At 36.1% G+C, this 22,335-nt stretch overlaps 1 protein-coding gene across 4 annotated transcripts in view; it reads right to left on the bottom strand.

Annotated features, from left to right (window-relative positions):
* LOC306850653 (60 kDa lysophospholipase-like) overlaps positions 1-22,335 on the bottom strand; it is a 40,848-nt gene that overhangs the window by 4,810 nt on the left and 13,703 nt on the right. The window contains exons 5-17 of one of the 4 annotated variants that reach the window (XM_079386399.1): positions 21,629-21,712; positions 21,302-21,428; positions 20,293-20,405; positions 20,003-20,188; positions 19,813-19,926; positions 19,222-19,341; positions 17,874-17,969; positions 17,406-17,569; positions 16,993-17,079; positions 16,607-16,706; positions 16,389-16,454; positions 15,485-15,511; positions 14,966-15,158 (exon numbers count right to left, since the gene is read on the bottom strand). In XM_079386399.1, the coding sequence (XP_079242525.1) occupies positions 15,117-15,158; positions 15,485-15,511; positions 16,389-16,454; positions 16,607-16,706; positions 16,993-17,079; positions 17,406-17,569; positions 17,874-17,969; positions 19,222-19,341; positions 19,813-19,926; positions 20,003-20,188; positions 20,293-20,405; positions 21,302-21,428; positions 21,629-21,712 (1,326 nt within the window). In that variant the 3' untranslated portion in view covers positions 14,966-15,116. Of the gene's footprint in view, positions 1-12,447; positions 15,159-15,484; positions 15,512-16,388; positions 16,455-16,606; positions 16,707-16,992; positions 17,080-17,405; positions 17,570-17,873; positions 17,970-19,221; positions 19,342-19,812; positions 19,927-20,002; positions 20,189-20,292; positions 20,406-21,301; positions 21,429-21,628; positions 21,713-22,335 lie in introns of those variants that run through there. The other 3 variants (XR_013782426.1, XM_079386400.1, XM_079386398.1) reach the window with 3 other exon arrangements.

Below are 22,335 nucleotides of genomic sequence, written 5' to 3'. Positions count from 1 at the left end.
CTGGTCTGCCATCAAACACAATCAAACCTCTACAAATGATTCAGAATGCAGCGGCACGACTGATCTTCAACGAGCCCAAAAGAGCGCATGTTACACCTCTCTTCATCTCCTTGCACTGGCTACCAGTGGCAGCTCGCATCAAGTTCAAGACACTGATGCTTGCGTACAGAACTACCACAGGCTCAGCACCCTCCTACTTCCACTCACTTTTACGAACCTACATCCCCTCCAGAAGTTTGAGATCTGCTAGTGAGCGACGCCTTGTGGTACCATCACAGAGAGGCTCAAAATCACGCTCCAGAACATTCTCGTTCACCATTCCTGGCTGGTGGAATAATCTTCCCACCCCTATCCGGAACGCCGGATCCCTGGCAATCTTCAAGCAACAACTGAAAACTCATCTCTTTCGTCAGTACTTGACTTCATCCTAAACTTAAAAAAAAAACTCTTTCCCTCTCTTTCTCTCCCCTTACTAGCTTGTACTTATTTGAACAAAGACTGAGACTTGGTGTTACGAGCACTTCCTCTGTCTGATTGCCTCTTCAAGATGAATCGCTTTTTGTATTCCCCAATTGTAAGTCGCTTTGGATAAAAGCGTCTGCCAAATGACTAAATGTAAATGTATTAGGGATAACGAACACCTTGCACAGCCCTTCAGTGGGTGATTTTTTTTAACAAAATGATCCTAGTATGGATTATGCATTGTAGGAACACTTTGAAGAAATGATAAAAGCAATAAATAAAAGTAAAACCTTTTCAAAATCCAGTTTAGAATGTGTAATCTTTGCACATTGGATTAATATGGTTTAAGTTGTGGTCACTTTCTTGTTTCATATATATACACACATACATATATATATATATATATATATATATTGTGACGAGTCGGCTGCCTCCCCCCTAATATCATCACCACCCTGTCCCTTATTCGCCGCCCTTCACCAGGCTCCCGACGGGAGTGGGTGTGTGAGAGAGGGGGGCGCTGAAACAGCCAGGGCTGGCGGCGTGTGATGAGGCGCACCGGATGTGAATAGAGCCTCATCACCGCCGCTGTTTAAATGCCGAGCGCGCCTCTCCTCGAGAGACCGGTCTCTTCCCCGTGCATGCACGCTGGTGTCCTCGTGGGTCCAGGAATTGAGCGTTGAGGGAAGTACCCGCCGCCGCCAGAGACGCGAGCCGCCGGACCCGCAGTCCGGTTGATACCGCACCCGTGGTACGGCCGTCGGGCCAGGATGCCGGGCCGTGGAACCCCGGACCTCCAGACGGGAGCGCGTGCGGCCACCGGACTCCGCCCCTTTCCTGGACCCTTCCTTCTCGAACACTGCCCCTCCTTCACGATGCCCCGCAGCTAGACGAGGACAGTTTATTTTGGACACTTTTTCCCCTTGGACACTTATTTTGATATTTTTGTTTAATAAAAACCTCTCCGAGGCCTGACGCCACGCCCACTGTGTCTGTCGTTTGCTCCTCCCGCCACAATATATATATATATATATATATATATATATATATATATATATATATATATATATATATATACAGTGCCCTCCATAAGTATTGGAACAGTAAAGACAAAATTGCTCTGTTGGCTGTGGAGTCAAGACATTTGCAAATATGATTAAAAGATGAATATGAGACATGAATATGAGAATGTCACATTTTATTATTAGCCGTGTCATGTTTTACCAAATAAAAAGAACAGCACTTTTAGAGTTCATCCCACTCATTGATGTGAGCATAAGTATTGGGACAGTTGAACATAAGGCAGATATAAAAGATTAAAAGCTATTATTTAGTTGCAGATCTCTTGCGCACAATCACAGCAGTGAGTCTGTGACCCATAGACATCACCAGACTCTTGGTCTCATCCTTTGAAATACTTTTCCCAGCCTTTAATGCAGCCAATTCCAATTGTTGTTTGTTTTGGGGAGTTTCTGCCTTTTCTCTCCTCTTCAGCTGGTGAAATTCATGTTCAGTCAGATTTAAATCTGGAGATTGACTTGGGCAATCTAAGGCTTTCCATTTCTTTGCCCTTATAAACTCCTTGACTGAACTGGCAGGGTGTTTTGGGTCATTGTCCTGATGCACTATGAAGCACTTCCCAATGAATCTGGTGGTATTTTCTTGAATATTGGTAGGCAAGATGGTTTTGTACCCTTCCAAATTCATTCTGCTCCTGTCATCATACATTAAGTCATCAGTAAAGTTGAGAGGGCCTGTTCTAGAGGGAGCCATGCATGCCCATGCCATGACACCACCTCCACCATGCTTTACAGATGAGGCTGTATGCTTGGGATCATTTGCAGTTCCCTTTTTTCTCCACATTTTTGCTTTCCCATCACTTAGATAAAGGTTCATCTTTGTCTCATTGGTCCATAAACACAGTTCCAAAACTCTTCTGGCTCACCTTTGTGCTTTTTTGCTAACTCTAATCTTGCCTTTCTATTTTTGGTGCTGGTCAGAGGTTTGCATCTTGCTGTGTAGCATCTGTAATTCTGTGTCAAAGTCTCCTGAGGACAGTAGATTGTCAGAGCATCACCCCAGCTTTCTGGAAGTTGTTGCTGATTTTACAGACACATCATTTCTTGGTCATTTCATTTTCACAGCTTTAATAATAAAATGTAACATTCTGTAGTTTTGTCTCATATTCATCTTTTAATCATATTTGTAAATGTCTTGACTCCACAGGCAACAGAGCAATTTTGTCTTTACTGTTCCAATACTTTTGGAGGGCACTGTATATATAGTTTTATTATGAGCGAATTAATTATTAGATTATTTATTAGTATAACTATAAAAATGCCAAACTGCCTAATAACTAGCCTACCTAAACTAGCATCATTTTAATGATTTTATTTTTTATTTTGGTCACACTTTATTTTAAGGTTCAATTCTTGCTATTAAACAATTAACTACAAATTTTGCCTCAATAAACTCTTAATTTGCTGCTTATTAATAGTTAGTAAGGTAGTTGTTAAATTTAGGCATTGGGTAGGATTAGGGATGTAGAATATGGTCATGCAGAATATGTGCTTTATAAGTGATAATAAACAGCCAATATGTTAATAATAGGCATGCTAATGAGCAACTAGTTAATAGTGAGAATTGGTCCCATACTAATGTGTAACCTTTATTTGTTATTATATTTTATCAGGACAGGTGTATCACCCTGATATTTACTCCGCAAAAAAAAAAAAAAAAGTGCAATGAAATTTTAATTCAGAAATGAAAACATGCTTATCATAGAAGAGGTGTATTCAAGTTATTGTAAGTATGAACTGTATTTTGAATGCATGTTTAAATTATGATTGAATGTCTTGAAATGTCTTGTTGAAGATGTTGAATTGGTGCTTTAATAGCTGTAAAGGCTGTGAGATTTAACATAGCCCAAGACAGGCATTTAGAAGAAAATAATAAATAAATAAAAAGAAGCTTTTTCATAGTGGGTCAGCCAATCATCGATTGAGACGGAGCATAAAAATCTTGATCGCTTCAGCAGGTTCTTCTCAGAATTACAGGGAAATTGGCAGCTAGATTACGCAAGATAATGTTGTTTCCTGAATGAGTTGAGACTTTGATTTCTCATATTTCTACACCTACACAAACATGTCCATAAATTGGGAAAAAAGGACAAGTACAAAACTAATAATTTTAGACTGTAATGGACCTATAAGCAATGTTTAAATAAAGCTCTACAAGGAAAGAATGCCATCGCTGCTATAAACATCTCAATAATTGATGCGACCTAAACTAAAATGGTAATTGCATAAACGGTGAAAGCTGTAGAGGACTTGAAGCACCTTAGTGATGTCAGTCTGAGTAAAGGGAAGAAATATGTTACATGATAAAAGACCTGTTATACAACATGCCCACACACAGCTCCACACCCGCTCACTAGCTAGGCAAAAACAACGACAAAATAGGCAGTTACAGCAACACATTCAGTTACATATACATTAAAACAAGAATTCTAATGCATAAGGTACCAGGCTAAACCATCCAGCCTCATAGCCTTGTCTACACAAAACACACAAAAAAAGATTTTTTGGTGAATGTGGGTAACCAAACAGTTGTTGGTGCCCATTGACTTCCATAGTATGGAAAATAAAAAAACATGCTATGGAAATCAATGGGGACCCCTTAACTGTTTGGTTACCCTCATTCTTCAAAAACAACTTCTTACAAAGAAATTCATACAGGTTTGGAACAACATAAGGGTGAGTAAATGATGACAGAAGTTTTAGTTTAAGCAGCAAATCAGCATATTAGAATGATTTCTGAAGGATCACGTGACACTGAAGACTGGAGTAATGATGCTCAGAATTCAGCTTTGCCAACAAGAATAAATTACATTTATACAATTAAAAATATTTAAATAGAAAACAGTTATTAAAAATTATTTTACTCAATTTTTATCAAATAAATTCAGCAAATGGATCTCGCAAGCCAGATTTGAGTATCACTGCTTTAGAGTGTGGCTTTAAGGAATGTGTGACGTCTCCTTTAAAATAATTGTTGGAACTGGTCTTAAAACTCGTCTGAAACAGGTATTTGGATATTTGTTTGGAGGAAGTGTCTGAATGGCAGATGGTCCGACCTGACTGACAGTTTGTGTTGTAAGGAAATGTGAAGAATTATCTCGCGTGTAAACATCTTTAACAAAGACGTACACAGTCATTGCGTTGGCAGGCATGTTGTGCTTTATTTCTGTGTTACTGTAAACACCCAAATGCTTGTCATTCCCCGTTTGGCCCCTAAAGCCTCAATACGGATGTCATCCAGCAGGTCAGCATGGTTGTCAGTTACTGCTGCCGCATGTCTCCAAAATAACCCCCTCCATAAGAGCCTTCAAAAGACCTTGACTTGATGGGAGAACAAATCTCATTTAAGCATCTGAAATATTCATATTAATGCAGCATTATTTGAACCAAAGTCAACATGAAACAGCATTTATAAGCCGTTTTAAATTCATAACATAATATAATGAAACAAAATAATGAACATGAAAAAATGTAGGGTGGGAATTTCATATATTTTCAATTCTAACATCTTTTATTGCCACATTTTTACAATACAGTTTATAAAATTACAATCATTTTAACACGTTTTATTAGTATTATGCAACTGTTTATGACAAGCATATTTAATATGTTTCTATAATTTCTAATTTAAACATGTAAATATGTCAATTAAATATTTATAATTAAATATAATTAAATATTTACTATTCTTGAAAGAAAAACCTTTAAAAGTTTGGCACAATTTTCTATTGTAATTTCTTTTTTTTGTTTAGAAAATAAAACTGTACAAAGTTTATAAATAATGCTTATTTATTATTATTATTAGTAGTAGTAGTAGTAGTAGTATTTAAAGTAATGTAGGGTGACCAACATGTAGAAAGATGCAAACAAACAAACAAAAAATAAATAAATTATCTTTTATCATATAAAAGATTTTACCTTTCTAGGTTAGTTTAGGTAAAATACCACATTTCATACAGTGTGACCAAAAAATATTATGTAGCGATTTTTTTTTTAGAATTAATGATAATCATGATATGATTATTTTCATGTTTTTAAAGAAAAATTGTATTACTTTTTATTGATTGATTACACCGCATGGCATTTTTCAAATCCATATGAAACCTAAATAAATGCATTTCTACATTTCTAAGATTTTGTTTACAAATCTTTTTTACAAATTACAAATCTTTGAATACAAACGGTATTCTTTTCTTTACCCATGCAAAACCTAAACACTGTGAATCAATTTAAAAAGACTCTTAAATATCATATAATTGTATCTTTTTGGTAAGGTTTTCATTTTTTATTGACCCACAAAAACAAGTAGAGTCTATCATGATTTCATGCTGATTTGTGGAGAAGCACAGCCTGGCTTTATAGGATCCTTTTATTAACAGACACCACAAGCTTTGTAATGTTTTAATTTTACACTTTCTTGTGAAGTGTCCCATTGGGATGACCAGCCCATCACGTCGCCACATTGTTATACTTGAGGGTGTGTGTGGCCCAATAGTCCCACAGAGAAAAGAATTAACGACGCTGAAGATTAAATTAAAGCCCTGGTGGACCCCACGCCTGCTACGGCACATCTGGAGCTCCTACCAAACATCAGCACGCTCAAGGACGTTTCAGAGAAATCACAGGCACAGACACTGTGGTTTAAGATCAAATCGAGGATATATCTCAACAACATAAGCCAATAATAGTTCAAGAAACAGCATATATAACAACATAACATAATAGGCAGCTGTGAGTGATTACTGAAACTTTGGTCAGCACCTACAGACATCTAATATGAGGTTATTTACAACACATGCAATTGGTAAACATCTATAATTTTTCATTTAAGACTATTGCAACAACTACAAAGAGTATATAATACTAATAAAATGTGCTCTGATTTATTCACATTTCCACTGCAGTTTAATCTGATTCTGAATATTAAGGTTGAGACTATAAATGAACGTGAAGAGGCATCATAAAAAAAAAAAACTGAAGCTTATGTGAAGGATTTGCCATAAAATTCGAGGTCATTAAAGAGGATAAAAAAATATGAGGCACCACATGGCAAAAGAGCCAGATTGAGGTAGTAAATACCTGCTCCTTCCCCCATGCTGAGTTTAATAGAGGTGGCGTAAACACTAATGCCAACGCCTGGCTTTTTTGTAAAGAATTAGACATGCTCCATAACTCTGTTTCATTACATACAGACCAAATAACAGCATCTGACCAAATAATCCACTACAGCAAATTTGTGAAGTGCTCAAAAAGCATAGCGTCTGCATGTGAATTAAACTCTCAAGACATGTAGCAGATTTCGGTTTACTGCAAATGTTTTGTCATTTAAGATTAATGATATTTGACATTAATATGTGGTAATTCGCTGGAGACCCACAATGTGGTTCATTTGTCTGAATTTGGCAGTGGTGGTGGGTCGCTACACAGTGTCTCAGTTGACTAAAGAGAAATAAATGCTCATTTTCACACCAGAAATAAAAAAAGAAAAAAGATTAAATTATTTTAAATATATTTACAACATGGAGTTGGCATTAAATCACAAACAGTGGGGACAGAGTCCTGTAATATGACATGCCATACTAATTAATGTAGAGTTATCATTGTATGATAGCCCATTTTCTTATAAGAAAAAGAAAATCATGCTTTGGTAAATAGTAATGTATTTTTGTATTATATATTTGTATGTATTATATAAAATGTATTTCTTGACATTTTATCTCATAATTATGATTCCTATAATTCCTTATTATAATTATGACTTAGTATCTTAATAATGTGACTTTATATGCCATAATCGTGACTTAGTATCACATAATTTTGACATTTTATCTCACAATTATGACTTGCCATCTCATGCATTTGACTTTTTATGCCATAATTATGACTTGGTTGGTATCTCATCATTTTATGTCAGTTATGACTTTTTATCTTATAAATTTGACTGACTTCCTCATATTTTTTCTCACAATTTGAATTTTTAATCACATGATTATGACTTTTTGTCAAAATTATGAATGGCCAAAGCTATTTCTGTTCCTCAGTGAAAGAAATGTGCTTTAGTATATTGAGAGGCTATATGGAATATTTGTACTTTTCTAAATTCACATTGTTTCACACTACAGGACTAAATAAATAAAGTGCATAAATGTTGGAAATCCTAAGATTGCTCTTCAGCATTGGCAGGTTTGGTGAGGCGAATGCTTTAAAGCTTTCAGAATCCACTTTGGTGACACGATTGCCTCTGTAAAAATTGTGATAAAAATAGATGCAACCGACCCAGAGGCAGATTTTCTTGTCCATTACTCAATTCACACAGTGGTTCAACAATTTTACATGTCCTTAATAGTGCTTCATAGTATTTTTCCCCAGGTTCTAATCATTTCAGTTGCGTCACCCTTCACTGGAACACCTTTTATGGGCCGACTGAACATGTACTGACTTGTTTTTGACGAGTGATGTACAAGATTGTTACGTGTTTATTCTGTCTGTGTTTACGTCACTCTGAACAACAGATTTGACAAATTAAACAGTTAAATATGAAAGCCAGAATCAGATTGTGGTTCAGCAGTTTTGTGTAAATAAATGTATGTATTTTTGATTTGTACAACACAGTGCTGTGTAAACTGTTATATTCTATGTGTTTTGTATAATATATGATAGTATCATGCACATACTGTACTTACAAAGGCCACAAAATCGTTAATGTGAACGGAAGGCTCTCACCTGGAGGAACACAAACTGTCCTCCTGCGATCAACAGCACCCTCCGGAGGTTGTCGTCAGGCTTCATCTCACATTTTATTGTGTTATTTACCCCCCAAAAAGAAAATGAAAACACACTGTTAATGGCTACTGTTTAAAAACCTCTGAACCCAGAATTATTTACACTATATGAAAAAGATTGAATGTACCTATAATCAGGTCTACCATATCATTTAAAATATTATAGTAAAAATATTAAATATTACTTTTTATTCAAAACCATGTATATTGATTTATATACAGTATGCTACTAATTCAATAATCGTTAATAATGTTGAGCTACATATTGCTGGCCTCTTCAATGAATGGTTTACAACAAATGCAAAGAGTCCCTACAATTAGTTTATTACACAATTTAGTAATTAGTATTTGGTCTATTGTTTATACTTAAATTTTATTAAATTAATATGGTATTATTTTAAGGCAAGACACTACATGTAAATAGAGTAAAAAATATATAATAATACTAATATAACAGATAATACCATACTTTCTCCAGCTGATTAATGACAGCACAATAAGATTATCATTGTAATGCAAGTTTCTGATCTTGTTTAAATATGGAAATGAGGCAATTGCACTAATTCTCAAGTAAATATGGGCTAATTTGCATACTTTCCAAGAACAGAAATCTGTATTGGATTGCATTGGATAAAGCCAGGTTTCCTTTTGACATATTACAATTAAAATTGAAATAGAAATGGATGGGTAAAAGTAGATGTAAGAAGTTTTATATTAACAACAAATACTCTTTAAAAAAAATCTGTGTGTGATGTACATGTTCTGTCAAGTTTAGTGATAATGTCAGGCAATTTGCAGGCAACACACATATGATATTTATGAAAGCTTCAAAACTCAGGCAGTACCTCTCATATATACAGTGGTGTGAAAAAGTGTTGGCCCCCCGTCCTGATTTTTAAATTTATTTTTGCATGTGTGTCACACTTTAATGTTTCAGATCATCAAACAAATTTAAATATTAATCAAAGAAATCAAAATCCAACCCCTCCTGACAAAGCCTGACAAAGTGAAGTAGACCAAAAGATCCTCAAAAGCTACACATCATGTTGAGATCCAAAGAAATTCAGGAACAAATGAGAAAGAAAGTAATTGAGATCTATCAGTCTGGAAAAGGTTATAAAGCCATTTCTAAAGATTTGGGACTCCAGCAAACCACAGTGAGAGCCATTATCCACAAATGGAGAAAACATGGAACAGTGGTGAACCTTCCCAGGAGTGGCCGGCCGACCAAAATTACCCCAAGAGCACAGCGACGACTCATCCAAGAGGTCACAAAAGACCCCACAACAACATCTAAAGAACTGCAGGCCTCACTTGCCTCAGTTAAGGTCAGTGTTCATGACTCCACCATAAGAAAGAGACTGGGCAAAAATGGCCTGCAGTTCCAAGACAAAAACCGCTGCTGAGCAAAAAGAACATAAAGGCGCATCTCAGTTTTGCCAGAAAACATCTTGATGATCCCCAAGACTTTTGGGAAAATACCCTGTGGACTGACGAGACAAAAGTTTAACTTTTTGGAAGGTGTGTGTCCCATTACATCTGGCGTAAAAGCAACACAGCATTTCAGAAAAAGATCATCATACCAACAGTAAAATATGGTGGTGGTAGTGTGATGGTCTGGGGCTGTTTTGCTGCTTCAGGACCTGGAAGACTTGCTGTGATAAATGGAACCACGAATTCAGCGTCTACCAAAAAATCCTGAAGGACAATGTCCGGCCATCTGTTTGTGACCTCAAGCTGAAGCGAACTGAAGCGACAATGATCCAAAACACACCAGCAAATCCACCTCTGAATGGCTGAAGAAAAACAAAATGAAGACTTTGGAGTAGCCTAGTCAAAGTCCTGACCTGAATCCTATTGAGATTCTGTGGCATGACTTTAAAAAGGCGGTTCATGCTCGAAAACCCTCCAATGTGGCTGAATTACAACAATTCTGCCAAGATGAGTTTGCCAAAATTCCTCCACAGCACTGTAACAGACTCATTGCAAGTTATCGCAAACGCTTGATTGCAGTTGTTGCTGCTAAGGGTGGCCCAACCAGTTATTAGGTTTAGGGGGCAAGCACTTTTTCACAGGGCCATGTGGGTTTGGATTTTGTTTTCCCTTCATAATAAAAAACTTCATGTGGTTTACTTGTGTTATCTTTGATTAATATTTAAATTAGTTTGATGATCTGAAACATTAAAGTTTGACAAATATGCAAAAAATAAAATAAAATAAAAAAAATCAGGTAGGGGGCCAACACTTTTTCACACCACTGTGTGTGTATATATATACACATTTTATTTTTATTTATATTTATTTTTTCTCAAATGGACATCATGTTTGTAGACAACGAGAGATGGGTGGACCTAAGGTTTTCTCTAAAAAAGGGAAAGGGAGTCAGGGGGATTTTAGGGGCCCGTCTGCCTGAGCAGCGGGACGTCCCCTCAAGTGAAAGGCAAAGTGCAGATGATTACGCTCTTTAGAGAGCAGGAGGTGGGAAGAGCAAATGTTGTGAAGATGCAGATTCAGAATGGATGTGCACCATGTTAGCAGGGGTTATCGAGGGGTGCGCTGGGGGATTTTCCCCATTTAAACACAGATAGTGGCCGGATTTGCACGCCCTCCATGTCCTAATTAAAAACCGGTGGCTTATCCTAAAAGCGTATAAATATCCATGCAGCCCCAAAGTGCCGTTACATTGGGCCACCCTTGTTAGGTGAACAGATGAGCTAATACAGCCATGCGGCTGCTTATAGCTTGTTGAAAAGATTGCTTTAATCTCTCCATTTTTAAAAAGAAAAACCCTCATGACATCCTCCCAGTGAATAAAGACATGGAGGAGGGCGCAGGCTGTGCCTTGTTCTGTGGATCAATAGAACAGCAGGGGCCAAGGCAGCCCAACACACACACAAGAGGCCCAACTGTTCAAAGCAGCGTCGCCTCGGATGAGCCCAAACATATGCTTGTGATCATTTAAATGAAAGGGTGCCATAAGAAAACAAACAATGTGCTTAAATCACAAAGTATCATTTACCAAACAATGTTGCTATGGGTATGAATGAGACAGAGAGAGACAGCAAATTATGTTGTTTTTGCTTGACAGTGTGTTGTTTGACAAGTCATTCACAAAATAAATCACCTTTATTAGTCATTTGATCAGTGGTCTTTCTTTAGCACTTTAGTCAGTCATCTGTGGCAATTCTTCAAAACTCTAATCCTAATATAACATTAATACGACGCAACTTGTTACAGTTGTTAAATAGTAATGCATTAGGTAACATTTTTATATCAATTATTAATCTATTGATGTCAGCTAAAAAAAATACAGTGCATTGTTAATTCATTACTGTTAATGTTAATTTCTACTACTTACCCGCTAAATAATAATACAGTAAAAACAGAAATATTGAAAAAAAAAATACAATTAAATAGGAGTTTTCTTTTTAATATATTTTGAAATGTAATTGATTCCTGTAATTGCAAATCTGAAAAGCATCATTACTTTAGTCTTAAATGTCATATGATCCATTAGAAATCATTCTAATGCTGATTTAGTGCTCAAGTAACATTTCTTCATCGATACTGAAAACAGTTGTGCTGCTCAGTACTTTTGTGGAAAATTGTGATCAATTTCTATTTATTTATTTGTTTGCTTGGATTCTATGATAAATAGAAGGGTCAAAAGAACACCATTTATTTCATAAATAGATTTTACTGCCATTTTAATAGATTTTTTTCAATAAATAAATCTTACTGCCCTAAATAATTTTAACAGTCTGAACCAGCACTATCGGAGGAACATTTTGAAAAGATGAAGAAACAGCACCCTCCTCGGGCTACAGGGGAGAAACATCTCTAAACATTTTCTTACTGTTTGTTTAACTTAAGGTTGAACTTCTGTGCAACTAGAATTAACAAACAGAATTAAAAAAATAATGACTTTTTTTCTAATGATTTGCCGATATGTTAAAGCAAGCCAGTATCAGAAAAAAATTATAATAAAAGCAGTGTAAAGCAATGAATAAAATTCTATAATAAATACAAATCTATACTTAGTGGTTCTTAACTGACCTTTACCTTGCACAGTATATTATAATGTGAAATATAATTGATGTATTTTTGGACACTTTAGTCATTTTCTCTTTGCACATATTTATTGTCTTTCAATGTCACAATGACACTACAAAAAGACAGTACACGCATGTGTTGATTTGCACGTTTCAACAGCATAAATATATGCTTTTGTATTTGTATTGCTACAACAAATAAAAACAGAACAATAAATCAATTAGATTTAAATGTTTTCTGAGGTGAACTAAAATTCAACCATGAATACGTATGAATTCGAAAGACTGAACTGCAGACGAACAAAAATAAACAACAAGAAAACACTGGCCCAATCTCATGAATGTGCGTAAAAATAGTACGCCAAATAAAAAAGAAAACTCGTGGTATTGATACGCAAAAATGGACTTTGGCGTGTATATGCGACGCGATAGGTAGGGTTAGGGTTGTGGGGTAGATGCGCATCATATGCACGCCAAACACGCGCGTAATATATATATAAAGCAAAGTCCATTTTGCATATAAATACCACAAGTTTTCGTTTTTATTTTGGCGTGCTATTTACAGTGGGTATGGAAAGTATTCAGACACCCTTACATTTTTCACTCTTTGTTGTATTGCAGCCATTTGCTAAAATCATTTAAGTAAATTTTTTTCCTCATTAATGTACACACAGCACCCCATATTGACAGAAAAACACAGAATTGTTGACATTTTTGCAGATTTATTAAAAAAGAAAAACTGAAATATCACATGGTCCTAAGTATTCAGACCCTTTGCTGTGACACTCATATATTTAACTCAGGTGCTGTCCATTTCTTCTGATCATCCTTGAGATGGTTCTACACCTTCATTTGAGTCCAGTTGTGTTTGATTATACTGACTGGACTTGATTAGGAAAGCCACACACCTGTCTATATAAGACCTTACAGCTCACAGTGCATGTCAGAGCAAATGAGAATCATGAGGTCAAAAGAACTGCCTGAAATGCTCAGAGACAGAATTGTGGCAAGGCACAGATCTGGCCAAGGTTACAAAAAAAATTCTGCTGTACTTAAGGTTCCTAAGAGCACAGTGGCATCCATAATCCTTAAATGGATGACATTTGGGACGACCAGAACCCTTCCTAGAGCTGGCCGTCCGGGATAACTGAGCTATCGGGGGAGAAGAGCCTTGGTGAGAGAGGTAAAGAAGAACCCCAAGATCACTGTGGCTGAGCTCCAGAGATGCAGTCGGGAGATGGGAGAAAATTGTAGAAAGTCAACCATCACTGCAGCCCTCCACCAGTCGGGGCTTTATGGCAGAGTGGCCCGACGGAAGCCTCTCCTCAGTGCAAGACACATGAAAGCCCACATGGAGTTTGCTAAAAAACACCTGAAGATTCTCTGGTCTGATGAGACCAAGATAGAACTTTTTGGCCTTAATTCTAAGCGGTATGTGTGGAGAAAACCAGGCACTGCTCATCACCGGTCCAATACAGTCCCAACAGTGAAGCATGGTGGTGGCAGCATCATGCTGTGGGGGTGTTTTTCAGCTGCAGGGACAGGACGACTGGTTGCAATCGAGGGAAAGATGAATGCGGCCAAGTACAGGGATATCCTGGACGAAAACCTTCTCCAGAGTGCTCAGGACCTCAGACTGGGCCGAAGGTTTACCTTCCAACAAGACAATGACCCTAAGCACACAGCTAAAATAACGAAGGAGTGGCTTCACAACAACTCCGTGACTGTTCTTGAATGGCCCAGCCAGAGCCCTGACTTAAACCCAATTGAGCATCTCTGGAGAGACCTAAAAATGGCTGTCCACCAACGTTTACCATCCAACCTGACAGAACTGGAGAGGATCTGCAAGGAGGAATGGCAGAGGATCCCCAAATCCAGGTGTGAAAAACTTGTTGCATCTTTCCCAAAAAGACTCATGGCTGTATTAGATCAAAAGGGTGCTTCTACTAAATACTGAGCAAAGGGTCTGAATACTTAGGACCATGTGATATTTCAGTTTTTCTTTTTTAATAAATCTGCAAAAATGTCAACAATTCTGTGTTTTTCTGTCAATATGGGGTGCTGTGTGTACATTAATGAGGAAAAAAAAATGAACTTAAATGATTTTAGCAAATGGGTGCAATATAACAGAGTGAAAAATTTAAGGGGGTCTGAATACTTTCCGTACCCACTGTATATGCATTTTTGGATTACAAGCACATTATAGTTACTCGAAGGGCAACTGGATGTTTTAATTTTACATGTATAACTTTTGAACCATCAATTTTTTCGGTTTGTATATTCCAGTATGCATCCTTGTATTTGCTTTTTAAAAATACATTCACATTTAGGTGACAGCACTGAGGTGATACTGAATCTGATACATGTGAACACATTAAGAACACTGAATGAAGACAACAACCATTAGTCCTAACAGCTACAAACATCTAAAGTCATTCTAAATCTAAACAATAAATATATCATATTCAAATTAGGTCTATTGTTTAACCTTGTACTGTAATATAGTCTGAATCATGTGCTTATACATAAATAGTGAGTATGATTGTCTTATGATTGTTCATCATCACAATACATTCTTAACTGATTGCTTACCGTTTTAGAGGGACGGGCTTAAAAGGTATGGCTTGTGCTTTTTATGTTTTAAGTGGATGTTTATCCAAGTGAGGAAAATCTGCAATAGGCTAGGTTAAAAACTAGATGGACGATAATGGCAAAACGTGACAGCTATCAGGACGGCGTCCTCAGGATCTTGGACAAGCGGTAAACTCGACAAACTCGCCATTCTAGAGAACAGACAGAGAATAATGTAATATAAGCACACTTTCACACTTTAAATGCAAAAATAAAAATAAAAAAAAGTGATCAATGTGCAAAATGCAGATTGCTTTTTTTTAAAGAAAACATTAAAGCAGTTTTCAACACTATTTTCATGTTCCGTCCAGACCAACGTCTCCATCTGTGAAATATTAATGCATCAGCTTATGCACGATCAAGTTACGTTTTTGTTCATTTATAAACTGGTAGAACATTGTCCAATTACAGCACAGCTCAGTGTAAACTACGACTGCACCTGTGTGCTGAATGCTATACAGCTCAACACACAATTTACCTCCTCCTCATCCTCCTCAAATACTGGCTGCAAGAAAAAGACGAGGGAAATTTTTGTTAACTTAGCTGTTGATTTTTGCTAACTTCACTTACACACCAATCATGCCACAAAGACTGAACATGAGCACATGCACTTACAAGTCTTCATCACAGCGATGGATGTTTTACAATACAGGACCACTTACTCACTGTGTATGTAAAGGTAATGAAAGATGCCTTTCAAAGTATTAATTACTGTATGCCAAAACCGGTATTGTTTTTCTGTGAGAGACCAACGCAAAACCCTTCCAATGAGCACTTCCACATCACTCTGAAGCATGCACATTTTTTAAACTGTATATACTGAGTGTGTGTGTATATACATACATAGAGATTTTACCCTGATGAGTGAAATAACTTAAAACTGTTTTTACCTCATTACCCTCATCTGTCTGATGCTGAAAAGTATCAGTAAACAGATCAATTATAAAAAAAAATAAAGCTTAGTTATTCTGAAACCCCTTAATGTTTATGTTCAGAATACTTAATAGATAATATTTATTAGTCTACCTGATAAATAATATATTTATCTGATAAATACTTAAAATGTATCAGTCTGTGGAAAGGTAGGCATATAGAGTGTATTTCAGCTGTACATAACTTAATTTAGTAATGCACATGCTATATAAACTAATTCATATTTCAAACAGCATATTCCTTATGCATGCAGCTTTGATGGAATGCACGCAATTCCAAAAATGCATGTCATGCCACAGAACCATTTAAAATAAACCACTCAATTCAACAATTTCAAATGGTTTTGAAATTGTGGTCTAAGCAACAAGTAAAAGATAATATCATAATATATAATATCCTTATAACTGAACATATATATGTGTGTTAGTTAGTTACTTTATGTTCCATACCTGAGATTGGTTCAGAGTAGCCTGCTTTAAGAACTCAACAACCTCCTTACATTCAGTGGCTCTTGCCTGAAGAGAACAACACAAACATTTTTAGCCAATGCAACACTACATCAAAATATCTTGCAAGTTATTCATACGGCTATATGAATGAAACATCACTGACGGTATTAATTGCTTGGTTATAATCCTTTATTTCATACAAATCCCTATAAACTCACCACTTCAATGGGCGTCTGTCCATCATAACTGCACATGGTCATATCGACCCCAGCTAACTGCCAAATCTCCAATCCTTCTAAGTCGCCACTCGCTGCAAGACTGTAAGATACACAGTAGAAGCTCTAAATGGGCAATCATCAACACAGAAGATGACCAGTTCTGCTATGTGTTCAATACACTGAACTGTTCTTTAAATAAAAAATAATAATAATAATAATTTGTTGAACTGTATATTAATGTAAAACCACTCTAAGTGTAAGAATAGTAATAAAATAAATCAATAATAATAAAAAAACATTTGTGCTATCAAATTTCTGTGCCCACAAGTTTTAAACGCTATAAGAAAAAGAAGGACTGAGAAGAAATGTGTGTATGTAAATGAGACCTGCACAACTCCGTTCCAGCATCCTCCATTTCCTCCCGGGAAAAATGAGCTCCAGTTTTCCTCAGCAGTTTCACAACCTCCTTATGCCTACAGACATAGAAAGGTTTCATATACAGCCACATACGTCTTAACTGACTTTACCTTGGAATTCATCTTTTGTGTTTCATGGAAGAATTCATACTGTTTCGGAACGGAAGGTAAGTAAATGCTATCCTAACTATGAATAATGATATGGTGAGTTGCATTTAGCAATGTTTTTTCCCCTGCTGTCTACAACCCTGCAAAAACAGACTTTTTGGGTCACAACCCATCAGTTAAAAACCACCAATCTAGCTCGTCTTAAAGACTGATTTATGGAAATTACTTCAGCTAGTCTCAAACAAAAATCATTTGGACACTAAAATTAGTCTTACCTGAAGCGAATAGCATTGCGAAGCGGTGTATCACCAAAGCGATCCCTGGCATAGACGGTGGCCCCTTTACCCAGCAGATACTCCACCACTTTCAGATGGCCCTCACACGCGGCGATGTGAAGGGGAGTACGGCCATCATAATCTGCCATGCTCAAGTCAGTACCCTATATAGAAAACATTAGTTCTGTATCGTGTTTTGCTGGACTACATTTGGTAGTGCAAACCTTGTTTGAATGCTCCTAGATCACTTTTAATATATTCAGATTCAAAAAGGGGGAATGGGATTGGAACAAATTGCAGGGCTGACTAGAACCTGCATAACCCATAAAAGCATGGTTTAACGTATCTGCAGCAGCATATTAGGTATTTAAATTTTTGAAATTAAACCAATGTTTTCAAAATAATAACTGCAAATGAACTATAATGTCTAAATGTTGAGGAAGACTTGAACAGATATCAGTATCTTACCATTTCCCTTATGGCATCTAAAGCTTCAATGTCTCCGATTTTAGAAGCAACACAGACCAGAGTGGGCGTTAGTGCATCTCGAATGGCTTCAAGCTCCTGTGGACATTAATATTATACATTAACATTATAGTAATCACAACCTCTGCTTCTTAATATGATTCTACCATGAAGAGAAAATTAATTATGCTAATATGGTTACAGTGCACATATACACATTTGCACTAAACTACAGCTTACCAAAGTGACAGCTGTTTGTGAATAATAGTGCTGTACAATAATTGTTATTAACAATTTGTGAGTCGACATTGAGTGCGTCACTCACTTTGCAAAAAAACAAACAAACACGACCTGATAGTCCACTCATTCACAGCATCATGTGGCCTACTGAAATGCAGTTCCAAATAAACACAGCAGTGAAAGATTCAGCATTTGTTTAATGAAGGGTTAGAGGGAACGATTCAATTACCAGTTTATAACAGACAGGGAATTGCTTTGTTTCTGAATGAATCAGCCTTGTGAACCTTCTGGCAATTTAGCTTCATATTTTGAAACAGAATTTGATTTTTATTAATAATTTCTAGTGCTGTCAAACGATTAATCGCATCCAAAATAAAAGTTTTTGTTTACATAATATGTGTGTGTGTGTACGGTGTATATTTATTATGTATATATATAAATGCACACACATACAGTATATTTAGACAATATTTACATGTATATACATTTATATTCTTATATTTTACATTATATATGAATATATTTAATATATACACAACATATTTTTCCTAAATATATACATGCATGTGTTTGTATTTATATATACATAATAAATATACACAGTATACACACATATTATGTAAACAATTTTTTTGGTTTTTTTTTTTTTTGGATGCGATCAATCGTTTGACACCACTAATAAGTTCTTATTTCAATGTTCAAAATGTTATTTTTAAACTCCAAAGTATCGTATTATGGTAACTGAATTTCTTGAATAAATAAAAGAATTTGACATAGAATGAATGCAAGATCATGCATACATCTAGATACGAAAAACTAAAAAAAAATCCCAGTATAAAGTTACAAATGTCCCTGGAAATCCATTTAGATGTAAAAGTTCCTTTTTGTCACTGCTGTTTATCACTGCACAGAATATAAAGAATATTTTAGAGTCAGATGTCTACAACAGGCCTAAACCAGCCAAGTTACCAGCACAAAAACACAATTATCAAATTATCATCAACAAAATCCCTCCAAAATATCAGGATTTTGTCAATATCGCACACCCCTACACCCGAGTGTTTGAAATGCAAAGCACTGTTAGAAAATGGGAAATTGGAGGTTACATTACCTCTTTACAGCTAATGCTGAGGAACTTGGCGATGACCTGAATAAATCGACTGTCACTGAGAGAAAGCTTTGCTCCGCCCAGGTCAGCTATCATCTCACCACGCAGATTGCGACTCAGCATCTTAATTAAAAATTAAAAATTAATAAATAACAGTTTTTAAGTAAACAAGTAAAAACGTCTTGCAGGTCTTCAAAAGAAAAAATGATTAAGAAGTTCTGAGAATCTAATTAGTATTAATATTATTATTAACAACAAAACTATCTTACTGCTTATTAATATTTGAAAAAATATATAATGTGGTATAACCAACAACAACAAAAAATCTCCTAAAATATCAGGATCTAAAAATACTGACCTTTTTATGACAAGGCAAAATTAGTTCAGATTGTAATCTGTCAAGTGGTGTGACTCTCCCATTAATTACTTAATTATTATTATTTATTTTACATTTTTTAGTATTTACTTGGTTACACTGCCTGACAACTTTTAAACATTTAAAAATTTATGAATTAGATTTTAAAACTTTTTTTTTTTTTCCTCTTGTATGTCAAATGTGGTTTCAATTTAATTTTAAGAGATATTTTTGCATACCTTTTTCTTCTCATCTGTACTGAGGTTTTGTTTTGCCAGCACATAAGAGAGTTTTGAAAGAGCAGCTTCTGGGGTCATATCACACCCAGCGACCAAACCGGCATCACTCAGAGCCTGAGAGGGAATATTAAAGGATTACACACTCCTGGAAAACACCCACATGAAGCTTTTCTCATGCAAACACCCATACCTGCCCGGTGGCGTATGAGGTTGTGACCGAGCCCCTGAGGCACTGGGTGCAGTTGATCATGATGACTCCTCTCTGGGTCGCTTTACGGATCTCATCCAGCAGGTCAGCACGGTTGTCAGGTGCGTTACCGCTACCGTAGGTCTCCAGTACGATCCCGTCCATAGGAGGCTGCAAGAAGGCCCTGACCTGATGAGAGAGTAGATATGATAATGAACGCGTTCATGTTCTGAATGACGAGAATTGTCAATAATGTGTGGAAAATAAAGACAGACATTACCACACGGCCTTACTGTATCAGCAGTGATTCCTGGGAAGAGTCGCAGGAGACCCACATTACGGTTCATTTGTGTGTTGACAGTGAATTTGGCGGTTGTATTGGCTCTCCACACAGTATCCCAGTTAACTAAAGAGAAAGAAATAAAGCATAATACTTCAAATGACAGGTCTGAATGAAACTAATAACACACAACACCATCACTAACAAGGGAGCTGACATGAAATTTCAAGCAGTGTCCGGCAATATGACATATTTAATCTAAATGTAAACATTTCTTTATATTTTTCTTAAGAATCTGTGTATAGTTATTGGATGTGCAGTTTTTTTTTATTAATTATATTTCATTTATGCAGTATCATACTAATTGTGAGACAACATAGAATACTTGTGCTTTCTAATTATTTTTTTCAAACCACAAGATAATGGAAGTGAACTGCAAAAATGTTTTTTTTTTAAAAAGCTTAAAACATACATTTTCACTTATACATTTAAATAAATTTAATTCATATACAGCTACCCAATGGTGATTTTTTTGCAGTTTTATGCCAAATTAAGATTACATCTACTCAACATTTGTTACTCCCCATGTTTGTGATTAATTATATGCATCATTAACAAGTTGAAGTATCATCATTTACTCATTTTAGTGATGTTCCAAACCATGCAATTAGGCTTTCATGCTTCAAAAAAAAAAGCACCATAAAAGTACAACTTATAAACTATTCAAAATTCTGAAATCATGTTAACTTTATGAAGAAATCAGCAGGAATTTAAGTGATTATACAATATAGCACAGAAGTCACAGACCACTTTTAAGATACTTTTATAGCGTTCCTTTTGTCCTTTTTGAATCTTGAAAGCCTCATTATAATTGCATAGAAAAGAGCAAGAAGTACAGAAAGAAGCAGTAAATGGGAGCAGAATAATAGACCAAATTTTTATATTTGGTGGTAAACTAATATTTTTATTTAATAAAAATGTGACTATTTAGACTGTATAAATGTTGGCAGAACTGTAATCACTTTTAATGTCAACTTCAGCATTGGCTAATGGTGGCAGGTTTGGTGAGGTAAATGCGTTAAAACTTCCAGCATCCACTTTGGTGACCCGGTTGCCCCTGTACAGCTTATGATGAAAATAGAGACAAACCTGTGAAGAAAGAAAGAAATCCACTCAATTAAAACTATATAGAGAGACAGACAGACAGACAGACACATAGATATTTTAACCAAATTAAATTAAAGCTTACTAATGATGAAATTATTTTAAAAATCATAAAAATATGATGAGAGCTCGTCTTAGCATCTAGTATGTGCATCTCTCACGAAAAAAAAAAAAAAAAAACTCACCTCTGGAATTACAAACTGTCCTGCTATCAACAGCGCCCCCAAGAGGTTGTCCCTCCCATCATTCCTCATCTCATAGATGGGCACCTGCCATATACAAGTTATTAGTGAAGTCAGCACTCAGCATGTCTTTTTTCATGGCCACAAGTTAAACAGAATAAAAGAGTACATTTTAAATAGAATAAAATGTTAAATGGAATAAAAAAAAAATATTCAGGCATAAATAACTACTAGTATGTTGGTGCACTGAAAATTATTTAATGGAAACATCTGAGGCATAACAACTAAACTGCACGTGTAGCTCTATGGCAGGGGTGTCAAACTCAATTCCTGGAGGGCCACAGGCCTGCAGAGTTTAGCTCCAACCCTAATTAAACACACATGATCCAGCTAATCAAGTCCTTCAGTCACAATTGAAATCTACATGGTGTGTGTTTGTTGGAGCAGGGTTGGAACTAAACTCTGCAGGGCTGCGGCCCTCCAGGAACTGAGTTTGACACCCCTGCTCTATAGGTAGTCTAAAAGCCCTATTCGGATGGGACTAGCCATCTAAACAACGTTTGAGTTTCGATTCTTTTCACCTGACGTCTGAGATTGTCATGTACCAGTTCGGATGGGATTATGTTTATTACAGAGGTGGGAGGGTCTGTTTTGTACATCTGGGCGTTGCAGAGATCACAAACTCTGTATGCTTGCATTGCGTATAGTCA

This window comes from Barbus barbus, assembly GCF_936440315.1.
Source record: "Barbus barbus genome assembly, chromosome: 30".
In the NCBI taxonomy this organism is placed as follows: Eukaryota; Metazoa; Chordata; class Actinopteri; order Cypriniformes; family Cyprinidae; genus Barbus; species Barbus barbus.
This window is presented reverse-complemented; position numbering and strand designations above follow the sequence as displayed.